The sequence below is a fragment of the Conger conger genome, chromosome 12 (assembly GCF_963514075.1).
Source record: "Conger conger chromosome 12, fConCon1.1, whole genome shotgun sequence".
NCBI lineage: Eukaryota > Metazoa > Chordata > Actinopteri > Anguilliformes > Congridae > Conger > Conger conger.
In genome coordinates this window covers 10398783-10419423 of record NC_083771.1, presented here as the reverse complement: position 1 = coordinate 10419423, position 20641 = coordinate 10398783, and the positions used below count along the sequence as shown (strand labels likewise).

General features: G+C 45.6%; 1 protein-coding gene across 5 annotated transcripts in view; it reads left to right on the top strand.

Annotated features, from left to right (window-relative positions):
- LOC133142500 (astrotactin-2) overlaps positions 1–20641 on the top strand; it is a 374986-nt gene that overhangs the window by 205218 nt on the left and 149127 nt on the right. For all 5 annotated transcript variants that reach the window (XM_061263760.1, XM_061263759.1, XM_061263757.1 and 2 more), the window contains 3 exons: positions 3099–3183; positions 4656–4730; positions 11003–11140. In XM_061263760.1, the coding sequence (XP_061119744.1) occupies positions 3099–3183; positions 4656–4730; positions 11003–11140 (298 nt within the window). The remainder of the gene's footprint in view (positions 1–3098; positions 3184–4655; positions 4731–11002; positions 11141–20641) is intronic.

Genomic DNA, 20641 nt, shown 5'->3' with positions numbered 1-20641 from the left:
TTATGAAAGTAGTTCATTTTCATTAGTAAAGCGCACATTAAGAGTCAAAGGGAATTCACAGTGTTGTACTGACAACCATTAAAATAATTGTCAAGGAGGCTCATCGATATCCATGTAGATTTGCATTGCAGATTCCGTTATCCGGAGCGACTCACACAGTTTATTGTATATTATTACTGGAACACACAATTGATTAACACAGCTGGGTTTTTACTGGAGTGATTCAGGCTCTGAGAATACACGCTGGCGAAGAGAGAGTTGGCTTTCATTAAATACTAAAACAATAATAAGTTATTTAGCTGATGCATATATTCCAAGCGCCTTACAGTTGCTTCGACTAAGCAGGGACCAATCCCCCTCTGCAGCACTGTGTGGCTCTTTTCCACTACACCGGGGCTTGAGCCGCTGACCTTCCGGGTCCCGGTTGCGTACCTTAGCTGCTAGGCTACAGGCTGCCCCAGTCATGTACCTTAGCCACTAGGCTACAGGCTGCCCCAGTCATGTACCTTAGCCACTAGGCTACAGGCTGCCCCAGTCATATACCTTAGCCACTAGGCTACAGGCTGCCCCAGTCATGTACCTTAGCCACTAGGCTACAGGCTGCCCAGTCATGTACCTTAGCCACTAGGCTACAGGCTGCCCCAGGCATGTACTCATGTACCTTAGCCGCTAGGCTACAGGCTGCCCCAGTCATGTACCTTAGCCGCTAGGCTACAGACTGCCCAGTCATGTACCTTCGCCACTAGGCTACAGGCTGCCCCAGGCATGTACTCATGTACCTTAGCCACTAGGCCACAGGCTGCCCTGTCGGCCCGACGACCTGTGATTTGAGCTGGTGGTTTTGGAGAGGAAGAGAATAAAGACTTTTATGAAGGAGTAAAGGGGAGCGGAATATGCGGTGTAAAAGCCATCCGTCTTCTGACCTGTCAGACGCTTTACTGATGGACGTCCCCCTGAAGGAGTATCGATCCGCATCCTGCGCCCCCGCTCCGACGGAACCGTCACTCCCCAGATCCGCGCTCGTGATTAAAAAGGCAAAGCCGAAGGTACTCGCTGGCACCCCGAACGAAGAACGAGATTTGTCTGAGGGGGGTTTTTATTTATTTTTATTTCAGCCGATTTTTTCAATAGTGGTGCCGAAAGTGAAAGTGGGGTTTCTTGGCTTTTACATCGGGGGATGTGTGGGTGCTGCAGTTCTGCTGACGGGTTTACAGCACGCGAATACCGACCTTAGGGATTGATTAGTGTCCATTACTGATGACCTCACTCACTGACCTCCGGTTGTCAGGTACCGTAGCTTAGAAGAATGATGGATGGATGATGGAATATTCCTTGTAAAAAAAAAACTACAACCTTTTGGATCATTTCCCTTCCAAAAAAAGGGTGAATGCTGCGAGACAGAATGTATTATTAACAGGGCCAGAATCCGCTGCGTCCTGGAACGAAATGTCCTGATGTGGAAATTATAGCCGGTCCCCAAAGGAGGTGTCCTCATGGCGATTACGGGGTCACAGAGGAGAAGACTAGATCATCACAGGCTGTGTGTGTGTGTGAGAGTGTTTGCGTGTGTGTGTGTGTGTGTGTGTGTGTGTGTTTGTTTTTCTCTTGTTTGTTTGGGCTTTATGAATGCGATGGCTCATATCTTGTGACGGATCATAAATCAGGATCCCTGTGGCCTCTGGTGGAGATCACACAACTTTCCTCCTGAATCCTGCGTCCTTTCACCTGGAGGAGAAACATAAATACTGTGTGTGTGTGTGTGTGTGTGTGCGTGTCTGTGTGTCTGTGTCTGTGTCTGTGCGTGTGCGTGTGCGTGTGCGTGCGTGCGCGTGCGTGCGTGCGTGCGTGCATGTGTGCGTGCGTGCGTGCGTGTGTGTACTCCATTGTCCAGATGTCACACACAGTGATATATGCATTACGGTGACTGAGAGGAGGCACACTGTGAGCACACTGACCCGAGAGGGAGGGGGAGGATGAGGAGGAGGGGATGAAGGACTGGGGGGCAGGAGCTCTGCAGTGTGGTGCAGGAGGGAGGTAGAGAGAGGGGGCGGGGCGTCCGTCTGTCCCCCTGAGCTGCTCATTGGATGGTGGTTGTCCCGGTGATCGATGAGCGCTCCGGCCCTGGGAGACGCCGAAGATTTATTCTCCCGCGTGAAGAAATGAACACATCCCTCACGTGTTCCCTCTCTCTCCATCTCCCCCTCTCTCTTTCCCTCTCTCCCCCTCTCTGTCTCCCTATCTCCCTCTCTCTCTTCCCCCTCTTTCTCTCCCCCCCTCTCCCCTCTCTCTCTGTCTCTCTCTCTCTCCCTTCCTCCCTCTCTCTCTCTCTCTGTCTCTCCCTCTCTTTCCTCTCTCTTCTCTCTCTCCCTCCCTCTGCCCTCTCTCTCTCTCTCTCGCTCTCGCTCTCTCTCTGACTCTCTCTCTCTCCCTCTCTCTTACCCCCCCTCTCTCCCTACCTCTCTGTATGAGCCATATGTTCATGTCCAAGGGAGGGGCTTGTTGTACTCTTGACTGGAGTCTGGTAAAGGGCTGGTGTGCAGAAATGTCCAGAGTCAAGGGTGTAATATATTGTTAGGCGTTAACGATGTGTTTGTTTGTTTTTTTTTCCTTTTTGTTTTTGTGTTTTCAGTCTTTGTTTTTTGTATAGGAAAAGGAAAGAACTGGTTCCTGTGAATATGAGGTGTTGTTGCTCATATATAGATCTGTTCATGCTCTATAAAGGAGTATCGAAGGCCTCTCCCTCACTATCCCTCCCTCCCTCTGTCCCTCCCTTCCTCACTCTCCCTCCCTCCCCCGTCACTGTCTCTCTCTCCCTCTCGCTCTCTCCCCCTCTCTCTCTCAATTCAATTAAATTCAGTGTGCTTTATTGGCAGGAAATACATGAGTGCGTATTGCCAAAGCGAACATGAAACATACATGTGTATAACAGTACGCTAAAAGTGAATGCTGCAATGCTTCAATTCCAGATTGATTCAGAGTGGAAATAATAGTGTTAAGAAATAAAAATAATAAAATAAACAACCACAATAATAATGAGTGAGATCTCTCCCTCTCTCCCTCTCTCTCTCTCTCTCTCTCTCTCTCTCTCTCTCTCACAGGAGAGTGCAGCTGCCATGAGGGCTACTCCCCGGACCCTGAGCACACACACCTCTGTGTCCGCAGTGAATGGGGCCGCAACGAGGGGTGGGTCTGCCACACATCCCCGACCTCACTGTGACCTCATAACCCCACCCCTGCCCCTGCTGTGACCTCATAACCCTACCCTTTACCCTGCTGTGACCTCATAACCTCACCCCTTAACCTGCTGTGACCTCATAACCCCACCCCTGCCCCTGCTGTGACCTCATAACCCCACCCCTGCCCCTGCTGTGACCTCATAACCCTACCCTTTACCCTGCTGTGACCTCATAACCTCACCCCTTAACCTGCTGTGACCTCATAACCCCACCCCTGCCCCTGCTATGACCTCATAACCCCACCCCTGCCCCTGCTGTGACCTCATAACCCTACCCTTTACCCTGCTGTGACCTCATAACCTCACCCCTTAACTTGCTGTGACCTCATAACCCCACCCCTGCTGTGACCGCATAACCTCACCCCGACCCTGCTGTGACCTCATAACCTCACCCCTTACCCTGCTGTGACCTCATAACCCCACCCCTGCTGTAACCGCATAACCTCACCCCTGACCTTGCTGTGACCTCATAACCTTACCCCTGACCCTGCTGTGACCTCATATCCTCTCCCCTGACCCTGCTGTAACCTCATAACCCCCACCCCTGATCCTGCTGTGACCTCATAACCCCACCCTTTACACTGCTGTGACCTCATAACCTCACCCCTGACCCTGCTGTGACCTCATAACCCCTTAACCCTTACCCTGTCCCCTCCCACTCTACACCCCTGTCCACACTCACTCAGAATCTAACCCCACCCCACTGACCCCGCCCATTCCCAGCCCTGTCCCACAGCCCTCCCCCTGACACTCTAACCCCGCCTCCAATGGGCTCATTGGATGAGCTGGCTCTCTCTTCCAATCCTACTCAAGTTTGACCCCACCCCAACCAGACCCTGCCCCCTACCACTCTAACCCCATCTCTGACCCCACCTCCTGCACTAACCCCACCTCTAATGGGCTCTCATTGGCTGAGCTGATGGCTGACCTGTCTCTCTCTCGTCCATTCACACTCAAATTGGCGTGCGCTGCGAGCTTCATCTGCGAATGTTCCACACCGTTACCGTGCCCATATCGCTCCCTCTCCATCAAACACGAGCTGCTAACGGCTTCTTTTAGAAACGCATTTTAACACATCAAATACCTGCCACACGCACTCCCACCTGCACCACGTGCTCGCCGCAGACGTGAACACCTGTCACTCACAGTGGAACGCGGGACGGCCGGGTTCCGTCAGCCGGAGCGACAGCACGTAAATGCTGCACTTTCACACTTCTACCTAACGCCCCTCGTGTGGAAGCGGCAACACTCCAGCGAGCGTTATTAACGTGTAAAAATAAACAGCATACAGTTCAGTGTCTCCTTCTCCTATCCGCCGTCTTACTTTTTCAAAACCGTCAGTGGAAAAACTGATAAAGCGGGGGAGAGTTTATTCTGTTGTTCTCGAATGAGTGTTAACCGGTGTGGGCGTTTGTTTCAGGCCCTGGCCCTACACCAATCTGGAGAAGGGCTATGACCTGGTCACCGGGCAGCAGGCTCCAGAGAGGATATTCAGGTGAGTGGGTCACTGCTGCTTTGATTGGCTGAATGTACGGTGCATCTTATTAACACAAAGCTTCATCATTTATTTTTTGTAAAAGCCCACGCGCATAGTTTCCGTGTTCTTGAGCTTTTCAGCGAGCGTCTTCACGAACGAGCGTCTTTACAGCAAGTGTCTTAACTGTGAGCGACTTTAAATGAGCATCTTTACAGTGTGATGACTCCCAGCTTTTATCCTTATGTGCTTTTGGTTGATGATGTAGTAGCTGAGCTGATCTGTACCCGTCTACACGCTTCCATAGGGACATACAGTGAGCAGGCCATCAGTAGCTTTCATATGGCACTCTTTGCTGGCAGTGTCATGTAGTGGGACGGTAGAACATGGCTGTTGTACCTCTGTGTGTGGTTCTTAACCTAAATAGCTTCAGGGTAATTCCACGGTGACTGACGCTACAACTACAGGGTATTTGAGTGGTAAAGTTCAATACAGATACATGAGAGACTGACATATGCTTTTATAACCCTCAGGTGTCAATATCTCTTTTCAGTCTCTCTTATGTAGCTGTATTGGACTTTACCACCCAAATATCCAGCAGTTGTAACGTCAGTTACCGTGGAATTGCTCTTCAGTAAACTTCCCAGCTGCATAAAGAGGAGGCAAAAAACTGAATCTAGATGTCCAGAGGAGGAAATTTAGGTTGAGATATATTTTGACATAAATGGACTGTGTTAACACCGATACAGCTCAGGTTTTATCCTGATATAGCCTGGCTAGAACTAACTAAGCAGTTAGGAAACTTTATATTTTCAAGGAAATGTAGCCGGGGGTTTCACCTGAATGCCAAGGTGGTGTTTCACTGCCTTTTCACCACAAAAATGCTGGGATGGCAGTACATTTAATGTTATACTTGAATTATGTAAGGCACAGCAGTGTGGTTTCCACTAGCTTGGTCTTCATCAGGCTGCCTGTAAAATACATTTTGGTGTTGTGGGAGGATGGTGTTGGTGTACTATAGTTAATGGTGGTTATTGTGTCTCTGTACAGCATTGGGAGTTGGTGTTGGTGTACTATAGTTAATGGTGGTTATTGTGTCTCTGTACAGTGTTGGGAGTTGGTGTACTGTAGTTAATGGTGGTTATTGTGTCTCCGTACAGCATTGGGAGTTGGTGTTGGTGTACTGTAGTTAATGGTGGTTATTGTGTCTCTGTGCAGCAGTGGGAGTTGGTGTTGGTGTATTGTAGTTAATGGTGGTTATTGTGTCTCTGTACAGTGTTGGGAGTTGGTGTACTGTAGTTAATGGTGGTTATTGTGTCTCTGTACAGTGTTGGGTATTGGTGTATTGTAGTTAATGGTGGTTATTGTGTCTCTGTACAGCATTGGGAGTTGGTGTTGGTGTACTATAGTTAATGGTGGTTATTGTGTCTCTGTACAGTGTTGGGAGTTGGTGTACTGTAGTTAATGGTGGTTATTGTGTCTCTGTACAGCATTGGGAGTTGGTGTTGGTGTACTGTAGTTAATGGTGGTTATTGTATCTCTGTACAGAGTTGGTGTTGGTGTTGGTGTTGGTGTACTGTAGTTAATGGTGGTTATTGTGTCTCTGTACAGAGTTGGTGTTGGTGTACTGTAGTTCATGGTGGTTATTGTAGCCCTGTACAGTGGTGGTGTTGGTGTACTGTAGTTAATGGTGGTTATTGTGTCTCTGTGCAGCAGTGGGAGTTGGTATTGGTGTACTGTAGTTAATGGTGGTTATTGTGTCTCTGTACAGTGTTGGGAGTTGGTGTTGGTGTACTGTAGTTCATGGTGGTTATTGTAGCCCTGTACAGTGGTGGTGTTGGTGTACTGTAGTTAATGGTGGTTATTGTGTCTCTGTGCAGCAGTGGGAGTTGGTATTGGTGTACTGTAGTTAATGGTGGTTATTGTGTCTCTGTACAGTGTTGGGAGTTGGTGTTGGTGTACTGTAGTTAATGGTGGTTATTGTGTCTCTGTACAGCATTGGGAGTTGGTGTTGGCGTACTGTAGTTAATGGTGGTTATTGTGTCTCTGTGCAGCAGTGGGAGTTGGTGTTGGTGTACTGTAGTTAATGGTGGTTATTGTGTCTCTGTACAGCATTGGGAGGATAGCGTTGGTGTACAATAGTTATTGTGTCTCTGTACAGTGCTCAGAATGTGGTTTCATGGAGCCATGATCTCATGGAGCCGTGATCTTCGCCTCGCCACGAGCAGATTGCCTCCCCTTCCTGTCTGCTCTGAAACACTCAGTCCCATCAGGACCAGCGTGTCGTATTTGCGTGTTTTCGTCATTAACGTACATTTCACCTCATTAAGGTGCACGTCTGAGCCCCTGTCTCCGGCTCTGCACCCGTTAGCATTCAAACACACTTCAGGCTTCGTAATAAAAGATAAAAGAGGACTTTAAAAGTGCTTCGAAGCCAGGGCCATCCAAACTGACTTCTTTTTATTTTATTTACTTTACACCACCAGGCCCAGGGTGACAGGTACTCAAATGTCATCCTCTTTCAGGGACACATCCACCCCAGTAATGTAAAATGGCGGCAGCCTCTAGCCTTGTGGCTGAGGTGCTTGACTGGGGCCAGGAAGGTTGGTGGTTCAAACCCCAGTGTAGCCACAATAAGAATAAGATCAGTGGAGCTGTGAGCCCTAAACCCCACATTGCTCCAGGGGGGAGTGCCAGCCCGTCAACTGCATATTTTGAAACCCGAATTTAAGGACTATAAACGCAGGCAGAGGGTGAGTCAACATGTCAGTGAGCCTTTTCAATGATAGGAAGAGATTTACAATGGTCTTGTAACAATGTTTTAACTCAAAAACCGTACATATTGTACCTTTCAAAGGTTTATTTTACGTAATGAAAGGTGTTGAGTTTCGACGTGGAGCAAAAGTTGGTATAATACAGGCCATGATGTCATCGTAGACAGCAATATTTACGATTCTCTGAAACTTCTCTCTGTTTTCATGTAAGTGCGGCATCTCCAGTTGGAGCAGTCAGGATCAGCAGTGTGGTTAATCTGATTGGAGCAGTCAGGATCAGCGGTGTGGTTTCTCTGATTGGACCAGTCAGGATCAGCGGTGTGGTTTCTCTGATTGGAGCAGTCAGGATAAGCAATTCAGCAGCATGGTTTCTCTGATTGGAACAGTCAGGATCAGCAGTGTGGTTAATCTGATTGGAGCAGTCAGGATCAGCAGTGTGGTTTCTCTGATTAGAGCAGTCAGGATAAGCAATTCAGCAGCATGGTTTCTCTGATTGGAACAGTCAGGATCAGCAGTGTGGTTAATCTGATTGGAGCAGTCAGGATCAGCGGTGTGGTTTCTCTGATTGGACCAGTCAGGATCAGCGGTGTGGTTTCTCTGATTGGAGCAGTCAGGATAAGCAATTCAGCAGCATGGTTTCTCTGATTGGAACAGTCAGGATCAGCAGTGTGGTTAATCTGATTGGAGCAGTCAGGATCAGCGGTGTGGTTTCTCTGATTGGACCAGTCAGGATCAGCGGTGTGGTTTCTCTGATTGGAGCAGTCAGGATCAGCAGTGTGGTTTCTCTGACTGGAGCAGTCAGGGTCAGTGTACAACTCCAAGTTAATGCCATCAGCCAGATAGAAGTTTTCAAAAGCTAAATCTGCATGGCTCTTGCATTTACCTGGCCTTTACAGGTTTTTTCAGAGACTGTTGATATTTGCTGTAGTTATTGTTGTTGCTGTTGTGGTTCTTCTGTTCTTGTTACTGATGCAGTTTAAAGCTCAACAAGAGTAGCTTGTTCTTATTTGTATCACTTAGTTTGATGTCCAGTATTGTAGTTGAAAAGTTGTCAACGGAGTCCGCACCCCCTGCCCTCGAGGGAATAACTGCATTTCGATTCCCGATCCTCGCACTTGTGTTTTCATTGTGCACCTCTGAAAAACAGCGTCTGCTAAATCCCTGCAAACTTAAAGACATTGGCAATTCGAGGCCACTTCTGGCAGATGAGAGGATTTGTTGTTTGCTGGCGGAGATTTGACATTGCTATTGCTCATCTCTGAACGGCCGTTGGCAACAAACCCAGACTGCCAGCCACATGGTATCCTGGCAACATCACAATGGTGGGTGTAGGCCAGATTTGTTGGCTATTAGGGACAATGCCTAATTTACTTTGGCACTCACAAAAGCTGTCCTGCACTATGCAGCTCCAGCAACAGGCATAGAAATGGCTTTTCGTGATTTAATTTTAATGAGTGAAGAATAACTTCATAATTCATATGAGGTAGGAATATACAGCATTCAAAGTGTATTTAGCGAAATAGTCAACCTGCTTAGACCTGTATCCAGACAACTTTTATCTTTTACCTTGGCATAAAAATGAATGCTTTTTCTTCGCAAATGCACTGTTGTTTTGTCTGTGACTAAACACAAGTGTGTTTTTGAAGAAATTAACCCAAATTAAATAGAGCTAAACTTTGTAATCCCATCAGAGTGACCTGTTTCCATCTTTGCTATAGTTTACTTTTAACCATCTGTTTCTGTAAGTGGTTTTCAGCTCAGTCACGGTATCAAACAAAAGCAGTATTCATTTATTTCATAAAATGGCCTCGCAAGGTTCCATGGAGGATGTGATTGTTCTTATGAATGAATGTTCTTCAGAATGGCCCGGGTGGGGAGGGTGGGTGTTTTGGGGACAGACGGAAAGTTTCAACTGCTGCTGACGATTGATTTGGCTCTTGTTGAGTGGCTAGAATGTCTAGAACACATGCTAATGTCAATGTTCTATATAACTACTGTATTTTATGAAAAACAGCTTTTGTTCAGTTCTGTTGTGTTCGTAAACAAGCCTGCAATTAGTGACGTTCGACGAACATCCGCCCCTTCCGTGCTTTCCGGAGCGCTCCACTTATGGGAATGAAGTGGTCTGGGATGGGTGCCGTTCTGCTCTCCCTCCGCTTCCCCTGACAGCTGGCTGTCACACGGCAGGCTGCGGAGAGAACCTCCGTAAGGCATCTCTCTCGAATCACTCGCGTGTTCCTGTCGGGGGTAGCCTCGGAATTAGCATGCCGACCGGATGGGCAGTTCCTATCTAGTTACCTCACATGAGTGTTGTGACAGCGGAATAGCAGAGTTCAGTGTGATAGCGCTCGCACGCTTGGCTTTGGGGCCTGCCTACCGTATGCTGGAGGGCCCTATCTTGCACAGTCGCTGTCAGTGCGATGTTTAGTTCTGTGCCATAGCCTTCTAAGTGTCTTTGGCTCAAATTCAATTCAATTTACTTTTCCCTTCACTTTCACATGACTGAACATTGTGTTGAGGGGGGATTTCTTTCCTCAAGTTAGATACAAATGTTGATTGACTTCAGGCCTAAATCTTGGCTTAAAAATTATTTTTATTAATTTTTATTAATTATTATGTTCAATTGTTCAAATTAAGGTCAAATCCAATGACAAATGTTGATTGAATCTGAGGAAATGTAAGGATACATGTTGATTGAATCTGTGGAAATGTAAGGATAAATGTTGGTGGTTGCCTAGGGCAACAGTGGCAAGGAAAAACTCCCTGGCAACAGGAAGAAACCTTGAGCAGAACCTGACTCAGTAGGGGAACCCATCTGCTGCTGGTTGACACCGGTTTGTAGAAAGAATGGTTTTAAATAGAAAACCAGATTAATAAAAGTACATAAATGTCCAATTATAAACTTGAACAGAGATGAGGATGAGGGATGGCAGGAACACCAGTGGGTGGCACTGTCAGGCAAGGGGACAGGCTTGGTGCTACAGCTGAATCACCAGTGGCAGGAGGGACGTACACAGCTGGTCTTGGGCTGGAGCTCCAGGCCAGGAGGGGGTGTCGCAGCAAAAGTTGGGCTAGCGCTCCAGGAAGAAACAAAAAAAAGTTGAGAAACAGAAACGGGTTGAAAAACTACGGGTCAGAATCAGACAGAAGGAATAAGCTAAACTCGGCGGTCGGGGGCGAAACAGGTCGTAACAGGTATCAGTCAGAAAACGCTGGAGACTATGGCAAACAGGCAAAAACACAAAACCTAACAAAATGTTGGTTTAATCTGAGGAAATGTAAGGGTAAATGTTGATTGAATCTGAGGAAATGTAAGGATAAATGTTGATTGAACCTGAGGAAATGTAAGGATAAATGTTGGTTGAATCTGAGGAAATGTAAGAATAAATGTTGGTTGAATCTGAGGAAATGTAAGGATAAATGATGGTTGAATCTGAGGAAATGTAAGGATAAATGTTGGTTGAATCTGAGGAAATGTAAGGGTAAATGTTGATTGAATCCCGGCCTCTGCGCACACAGGTCCTCCTACAGCCTCAGTCAGGGCCTATGGCTGCCGGTGAGTAAGAGCTTTGTGGTCCCGCCCATGGAGCTGTCCATCAGCCCCATCGCCAGCTGCAAGACCGACGTGCTGGTCACCGAGGACCCTGGAGATGTCAGGTGGGTGCGGCGCTCTGACCACGTACCTTATGACGAAGCTAAAATACCCCACTGGCCCATACGTCTGTGTGGGAGTAGAATGAGCCGCCATACTGGAAATAGTCAGGCAACATGCATAGCAGCCAGACTACCACTGCTATTGAACTGCCTACCGGTGGCATCAGCCTGCATTCCATGTTATTGGATACCAATAGCTTCAACCAATCAGAACCGCATGCCTACCGCTACTGGTCCCCCAGGTGGCTCCTGGTTAATCGCAGCTAGGCTGCAAGCAGTGTTTCACCATTAATGCATCTCACCATGTTCTCACCACGCACTGTTAACGCAATCACACTGCCCCCTGCCGCTTCATAGCAGCGCCTTATGGGAAGATGGGCGTTCGTCTTCACCAGACGTTTCAGACTCTGATTCCGTGCTGAAATTACTTTTCCCAGCAGCACGCGGTCAACAGGCAGCCTCTACAGCTCCCTTGCAAAAGAGATGTTTATCTCAATGGGACCCCGCCGGAAAACACACTAAACATATACAGAGAGAGAGCGCACTCAGAAATTCTGTTGGAGGCACATCATCCATTATCATTATCTTTCTAGCTGTAGAGCACGAGGTTCACAAAATACATGAATTAAAGCAAGGGCAAGACAAAAACAGGCCAGATCAAATAGAAGTGAGAAAGATTAAAAAGAATAATAATACTACTGGGTGATGTGCCTTTGTTTTAATATTCTTGCTTTCTTTGTCTAGAAAATATTGGGTGATGTGCCCTTGTTTTAGTAGTCTTGCTTTGTTTTGTCTGGTGTTGGTGGTGTTGGTTGTTGTTGTTGTTGTTGTTGCTGCCCCCCTTTGCATGTGAAAGGACAAAATACAAACTATATGTGTTCCGTATGTTTACACTAAAGCTTCTTCTGAAGTGGGCTCACCTATTGTCCTTTAAAACGTATCCTTTCACCACAGCCTAACGGGTGGCATGGGCTGTCAGTAGCTGCGTTCACGCTGTGCTGTAAAGCAGTGGCCTTTGATGCCCCGGGCATGCTGATAATCACACATTGTGTTTCTACGGCAAGCAGAGAGAAAGCCCAAAGAAGCACGTGAGACCACATGGAGACATATGTGACAACAAAGGCTCTATAGATTACTGTGATCTGGCTTTTTCTGCTCAGCCACATACAAACACAATTCTAAGCCACTGCATCACATTACTGCACTGCATTATGGGGCAGCCAGTAGCGTTGCAGCTAAGGTACGTGACTGGGACCCTGAAGATCGGTGGTTCAATCCCCGATGTAGCCACGATAAGACCTGCACAGCTGTTGGGCCCTTGAGCAAGGCCATTAACCCAGTTTTGCTCCAGGGGGCATTGTCCCCTGCTTAGTCTAATCAGCTTCAAGTCTCTTTGGATAAAAGTGTCAGCTAAATAACAAACATCACATGCATTTGGCTCACTTATCCAGAGGGACATACAACAAAGTGGAAACTATAACCAGGCACGAGTGTGCAGGAAACCCTGGAGGGAAGTACAGTTCCAAGTGCTAGAGCGATCATACACTGTAGATAAAAACTTGGACCCTGTAGATTAATCTCATGAAGACAAACCAAACATAAACCAAGCTTAAACACTTGCAGTAACAGACTATTTTTTTGCACAGTTAAGTACCAATTCAAAAGCTGTCGTTCTGTCAAATGCGTGTGCCTATTTGGGAGTACCCAAAGCCTAAACATAACAATGTGCATCTGTATGGGGAAGGGCTTCCACACAACGCCTGCATTATTCAAAGTAGTTGCTCTTTGCGGTTACTCCCACAGGGGTCGGGTAACTGCGACACTTTAAAGGTTAAACAAAAGATACATTAAATAAAGCACAGCAGCCACCAGGTCAGGACAGGCGTTTCTGTGTTGTTAATGCATTCGGAATAGTATTCAAGCAGTACAATTGAACTTTAAAACACTTTTTGACCCCTGTTTATTTGTTGTAAAAGTAGCAGAGGAGGGTGCTTTTTCATGGGAGTGGGGTAGCGCTAACGGACGTTTTAGTAGAATGTGTCCGACGAAGGACGTTTCTCCCTGGAGAACGCACCTGGTGCGGACCGCCGGTGAAACTCAAAGGTCGCGGGCTCCGGTAATGAGCCCGGTGAAGTTATAATTAGCGCCGCGCTCCTTTGCTAGGTGACCCAGATGGAAAGTCCCAGAGGTCAAACCTAAGCCAGTGTGCAGGCTGCACCGAAGAGCGCTGCATTTGGGAAAGAACGATAGAGCGCCACGGGGCTGTGAGGGAGAGGAACCACGAAAGTTTGCGATTGCAGGGCTACGGTTTATGTGATGCGGTGAAGCATAAATAAATGTAGTCATAGACTGGATAATATTAAAATTAAAATTACATTTAAATTAAAATTCCCGCTCTGGCCACATTGCTCCTTGATGCGGAAAGAGCCATTTCAGGTGCAAATGGTGTCAGAATATCGAATATAATTTTTGATATATTTTATGGTCACAGTGAATGCCATCGCCTGGAGTGTTTCCTACAGTATTGTTCAGTAAGGGCAAATGTTGATTGAATTCTGGGAAATTAAGGCTGATTGGATCCAAGGACAAATGTTGATTGAATCCAAAAAAATTAAGGATAAATGTTGATTGAACCCAAAGAAATGAAGGATAAAAATGATTAATTTCGGTAAATTGCTTAGATTATATGCAGGCGTCTTGTGATTTGTCGATAGATTTTTTCTCCTCGCACTGCACAGTTTAAATAAGGAACGATAATTTCAGTTTTCTCATCCAAATCTATGGAGAAATAAATGTATATTTTGAAACTAACCTCCGGGACCAAGCTTAGTTGGACGTACCCCAAGCTCTCATCAAGTAAATAGGCCTTAAACGCTCATTTATAACACGTGGTAAATCCAGCCAAACACTCCCGCAGGGTTTATCATTGCCTTTTATGCGATTAGCAGCACTGCATGGGCTAATTACACTGAATTAACATGGCTGTCAAATGTTCACAATATTTTCACTCTGCTTCTTCCGAAATGGCGGGTTTCTGTAAAGGAGCAAAACTGCCCACATCCCTCTCTTCAAATCGCCCACATTTTTGTATTTCACTGATTGCTTTTAGAATTGATCATATGAAGGCAGTTCTTCTGTATTCTGTTTTTCTATCCTAAAATACAATTCCCTAAGACTTGACCTTAATGTCCGAGTGAAGATATGGAGAAAGTGTCCAGCAATAAGAAGGAACTACAAGCCAGGAATTCCTTCTGTTCTTCAAGGTCATCAACATTTTAATATAGTTGAAGAATGCTTCCTCCGAGAAAATGATGATTCCATATTTCCATTTTTGGGCCTTTTGTAGCATTTGCCCTATCGCAGTGATTAACCCTTGTGCTGTCCAATGGGTGAAAAGTGACCCACCACTTTGTTTAACAGCAGAGAAAACCCCCTAAATGATGAAATTTCATGACAAAGTTTGTGATGAGTGACAGGTTGTTTCTTCATGCAAGAATAGGTTTTGGGGTTTATTTTAGGGGTTTAATGAAGGCGACCCATTTTCGACCCTTTGGACAAGGGGAGTATACAGAATGTTAAGACTGCACAAGGGTTAACCAGTTACATTAGCGATTTCGTTTCAGAGCAGAATCAGAGTGCCGAATTGACCAAAAAAGAAAAGATCTTAAAACCTGGCAGGTTCGGGATGAAGACATTCATCTGAGACGTGACTGGCTTTCACGGAAAGGACCGCTGCAGGTTGGCGTCCTCGTCGTCTGCCTGGTCTGACCGCGGGTTTTTGGGGCGGTATTGTGTGTCCCCAGATGCCTGCCACGTCGCTTTGGAAAGCAAACAACTCTAATCTCTCTTCCTTAATACCGCTGTCATCTGGCCAAAGGCCCATTCAGAACCTGCCATAAATAAATGAGTGTGGATCAATGGGAGTCTATCTCAAACTCCCCGGCTTGTTTATTTGTTGTTTTTATAAGGCCACTTACTTTCCCGGCTGGAGCAAAGCAAGTGGCGGAGCTAAAATGTCTTCCAGTGTATGCACACGTACAATGCAATGCGCGCACGTTACCCATCATATATCATAACTGCATGGTTATGTATTGCCAGTTATGGGCAGTGGATGATACTGCATGGAGTGGATGAAGCTTTGGTGGTACGCAAATAATCAAAATTATAGGGGACCACATTTTTGGGGACCAAAAGTAATTGGACAGTTAGCTTCTCAGTTGTTTCTGATTAGTCAGGTGTATTCTATATATAAGAAAGATATAAGAAAGCTTTGAGTATCTAGTCCTGATTCTTGGCTTTTGATTGCATTTGGAGTCTGTTATTGGCATGTGCCAACATGATGACCAGAGTTGTGCCAATGAAAATGAAGGAAGGCATTATTAGGCAGCGAAATAAGAAAAGTCAGAGACATGCGCCAAATAATCGGCTTACCGAAACAAACTGTTTGGAGAATCATTAAGATACAAACTTTTACCTGGTCCACCTTCAGCATACAACAAACAACAAACCTTTACCATGGTCTTGGGTAAGATTACCAATAGTAGGGTTGGACAATTCCTGTCCTAGAGGGCTGGTTTATGTTGCCAGCAGTTAGCCTGGATAAAGCTAACTGGCTGGACACAACCAATGTCCAGATTGGGGTGGTCATTCCAAAAAGTCAGGCTTAAAATATAGGTCAGGAACAAGAGCAGCAATGATAGATCATTGGTTTTAGTGTTTACAGTCGATACTGAAATTACTTTCAGGCTTTCTGCTGAAGCAGGATAGCACTATTTTCACTAAGCTGCACCAACCTATTCAATCGATTAAAAAATATGAGCTACAGTAAGGATGCATACGTTAAATATTAACATACTAAGGATATGTTAAAGGAACTGCTAAGAAAGGAAATGAGAATAATAATAGGCAATTTCCCATTTCATGGAGTTTTTTTGGTGCCATTTATCATTGCCCATTTTTTTATAACAATTGCAGGTATGATGCGGAACATAACTGTGGAAACAGCAAGTTGTTGTATATATCTTGTATTTTAATGGCGTTTCATCAGATGATGATGAGGCTATGGTGTTAAGGCTTGACCCAAGATGGAAGTACAGTAGGTAGCACTTCATTTCCACGAAAGGAAACAGTTTTTTTTATTTTCTCACACAATTTAAATGCCTTCACTGTAAGAGCTACCGTCCCAATTAACAACCCATTACAAAAAAATCTTGCAAATATTCTGTCAATAATTTGCACCTGTTTGAGGTATTTGATATTCATGCTGAAGAATATTTAAAAGATTTACATTTAAAAAGCACTCTAAACTCAAAGAGTTAATCACATCAACCGAAATATAAATAAATAAAGTGAGTATTAATTTCAGCTTCACTATGGAATTGGTTCAGTCCTCCAAGAGCATAAATAATGAATCATTCATTAATGCTCAATAAATATTTCATTACAGACTTGAGACTGGATGATCACTCTCCGACATGTTCCCTAAAGAGACAGGTTTAAGGAGTGAATTTGCTGAGTGTCGGAGAACAGAGACTTAATATGTTAATAAACGGCGATACAGAGCTCATATCAATTATTTCCCCAAACAGGAGAAGACTGATTGGATGTATGGCAGAATTTTAATGAGTCAAAAGGAGATTTGCTTCGAGAGTGAATGTTTACACTCCCATCAGGGGGCAGAACAAGAGCTGAGATTTGTGGGTCGAGAAATCTCAAGGTTGAGAATCCGACGGAAAACGCCAGAAAACAGAAAGCGCTTCTGATCTTGATGCATGTATGGTGAGTGATGTGCTGAAGCACGGTGGTAAAAAGCAGACGTCAAAGAACCGGAGTGGGAGAGAGGGAGGGAGGGAGGGAGAGGAGGAGGAAGAGTGAGATTAAAAGAGAGAAGCTGTTGTAGTAGATCTAAACCCAGGGGGTACTGGGTGACCAGTTATTGGCTGCAGGCTACAGGCGTTAACTCACTGAACTGGGAGAGAGGGTCTGGGCTTTGTAAGCTGAAAGCTTCACTGGTCTCTTGGATTGAAACAGGACTCCCCTCGATTAGATTTATTTCTTCTCTTCTTTTAAACGGGTCGTCTTTGAACAAAGTGATTAGTGAACAGAATTGTATTGCTCACTCCAATTTCACTGTGTGTTACCAGAATAACAACAAGTTCCAGAAGAAATGGGGTTAGTGCCAACAAGGGCGAGAGAGCGACAGACTGATAGACAGATCGAGAGATAGAGGCCTGATAGAAGAAGAGGGTTGAAGGGGAAAGAAAAATGGCTTGTTACGTTCAAAATTGCATAAATATATATCCAATATATGGCCCCTCATATCTCAATTCATGCATTGATCCATTAAGGTGCTGCTTTACTGGACATTCTACCACCGTGAGGTGGTCACCTTTCTTTGGAGGTCAGAACAGACCATCCCTCAATCGCAGGCTGAAAACTCACCAAAGGCTGCACCTTTCCCTCCCTACCTCACTGTAATAATTAGCCATTATGCTATAATGATCGCACTTCGCTGTAATTATTTTACTATTCGTGGTGTTCTAGGTGCTCTCGGTATTGCTACTTGGTCAGTTATCTGACTATTCTACCAGGGTTCAAGTTTTTATCCATGTGATCACTCTCGCACTTGGAACCGTACTTCCCTGTTGCTCTGGATAAGAGCGTCTGCTAAATGACTGTAATGTAAAAATGGATACTGCTAGAAAACGGCGGAGCTGGCCTGTAGAATGTTCCAGAAGCCCCGTGGCTGTGGCCCGGCTGCTGCTTGATATTCCTGAAGCCAGGCGTGTGTGTGTGAGGGAACAAAGGCATGAAGAGTGATGCTCCTGCTCGAAGATAATTTGTAGACAAGGGCTTTAGAGCAGCATCAGATAACTGATAATGCGGCAGACAAATGCCATCCCATAATAACACCATCCCGCAGGGTGCAAACAGCACATCGCAACAGGAGCGCTCCATCGATTGGCTCATCTGACAGCTCTTCCGTTTTTATCTTTAAAACTGGATACAAACATATTTATGAATAGCACCAAGCTTTATTTTTAATTGGTTTGGGATTTGGCTTGTTTGCAGGAGGCAGTGGTTTTATCCTGTGGAGAGAAAGCCTGAAAGAGAGAAAGATAAATCGAGCCCCATGCAGGACCCTATGACTTAAAAGCATAAAGGTTTGATGTCACAATAGACATATCTTCCATGGCAACAAGCGTACACTTTCTCGAGGGGCTACAGGATACTTAGCTAGGTCACTTTCTCGTATCTCTCCTGGAAAGAACAAGTGAATTGTCGAAGTAACAGAGAGGGGGCTTGAATCGGATCGATAGGCCCGGAAAAAACGGCAAATCCAGGCTGGGCGAGCAGCCGCTAATGCCTAGCGGTAGCGTTGAAAGACGCTTGGGCAATGTGCGCTAGCAGAAATATGTGAGGAGCCGGTCGTAATCTTTAAACCCCGTCATTAAACTGACCCTCTCTTCTCTGCAGCTTGATTGGCAGTCGCGCCGCTAATCAGCCAAATGATCTGCGGCATTATCATGCTAATTCACGCTATCATGCTAAGCCACATCCCCGGTGAGAGAGTTTTTCCTTTCGTCGGCCGGAAAATAAATGCAGTTTTTTTTTTTTTTTTTTGCAAGACTAATGAAATCAACTTTTTGCGAACAGGGCTTGGTTGTCATGTAAAGACTGATTAATCTCACAGTTTGAGCTCCCGAGAAAAGGCCCAAGTTCTCTGATGACGGCGTAGGATAGGCTTTTCGTCCTTCAGCCTCAAAGCCTGTGCAGGAGGGGCTTAACTACAGTTAAGTGTCATCTTTGAAATTATTATATTGATTTTATGAAATCGGTTTATAATTTGCTTTTGTGTGACATAAAGACAAAGAACGCCACAGGGGTACAATTATGAGATGGGGAATTGGCAGCTGACGGGTTAGGATGGTTCTGCTAATTAGCTGTACAATTTTTAATCAAGCGAAACAAATGGAAGTAGGTCGAGGGGCATGATCGGTTTAGAGATTTGCACTCAGCCTATTTTGAGTGTTTTAGCTAGAGCTGCTTCCAGTTATTCATATGACCAGTCATGGTTTTTATTTTATTTTATTTTATTTTATTTATTTTACCTTGCTACCTACACACACACACACACACACACACTCATTTTCTGATTTCTGTTTGTCCATCAAGCCGGGCTTAAAAAAAAATATTAACGGATTAGTAGAGAACACAATCGGGATTTAAAACAAAAATAAATATGATAGTAATTTACCCTTACACTGGAGGGCCTGACATTCACAGGTCATTATATTAAAGTATACTGTGTTATATTCATTATACATTTTATTTGTTTCGCATTGCATTATATCTCTTTGGTTAGTTTGTATGAGGCGTTTTTGTGTCTGTATGTTGTGTCTGTGTAAGAGGTTGTTGTTGTGTGTTTGAGAGGTTGTGTGTGTATGAGAGGTTGTTGTGTGTGTATGAGAGGTTGTTATGTGTGTATGGAGGTTGTTGTGTGTATGAGAGGTTGTTGTGTGTATGGGGGTTGTTGTGTGTGTTTGAGAGGTTGTTGTATGTGTATGGGGAGTTGTTGTGTGTATGAGATGTTATTGTGTGTATGGGGGTTGTTGTGTGTTCATAAGAGGTTGTTGTGTGTGTATGATGGGTTGTTGTGTGTGTATGAGGGGTTGTTGTGTGTGTTTGAGTGGTTTTTGTGTGTGTGTTGAGTGGTTGTTGTGTGTGTATGAGTGGTTGTTGTGTGTGTGTGAGAGGTTGTGTGTTTGAGACCCTCCGCTGGTCCTCTTGCTTCTCGTGTGGGAGGCGAGGGAGGCCGGTGGCACTCTATAAATCGGCCAATCAATGGCTCTCTCCCCGGCCCCGCCCCAGCCGTACTCAAAGCCCGCCGTTCCGTCGATACGGAGCTGCCGATTTCGCCAAGAGGGCGCACGACAGCCCCAGTGCGGTGATGGATGGCCCCTCCCGCTCGCCATGGCACAAACCCGCCAAGTGTCTGCCCCTCGCGGAGGCTCGCCGAGCCCAAAGACCCATCAATCAATCCCGCCGCCCCGCCCGTCAACGGGCTTCAGGAGAGCCGCCGCGGCCCACGGCACGCCGACCGCAGAACGGCCGAAAATAAATCGCCATTTCATCACCTTTCTCTCCCTCAACTCATTTCCCCATTAATCCGGGCTGAGTAATCGTTGTTGTTATTTAAAATAATGTTTTTTTAAGAGTAATGAATCGTAGGTTTGTTAATGCGGCCCGCATCTAAAAGCCATAACGCATCTGAACATATTGTGTGTGGGGGAGGGGGGGATATTAATCATCTTCACAGCGGAATAATGAAAAGTTCGGTTACAGCGCAGAGTGTGACGCTGAGTTTCAGGTCCCCGGGCAAGGTGATTAATCTCCCCGGTGAAACCAAAGGACCAATGAGATTAATAACGGTCTCCCAGTGAAAACCAAAGGACCAATGAGATTAATAACTGGGCGATTAGACACAGCTGAATTCACATCTGC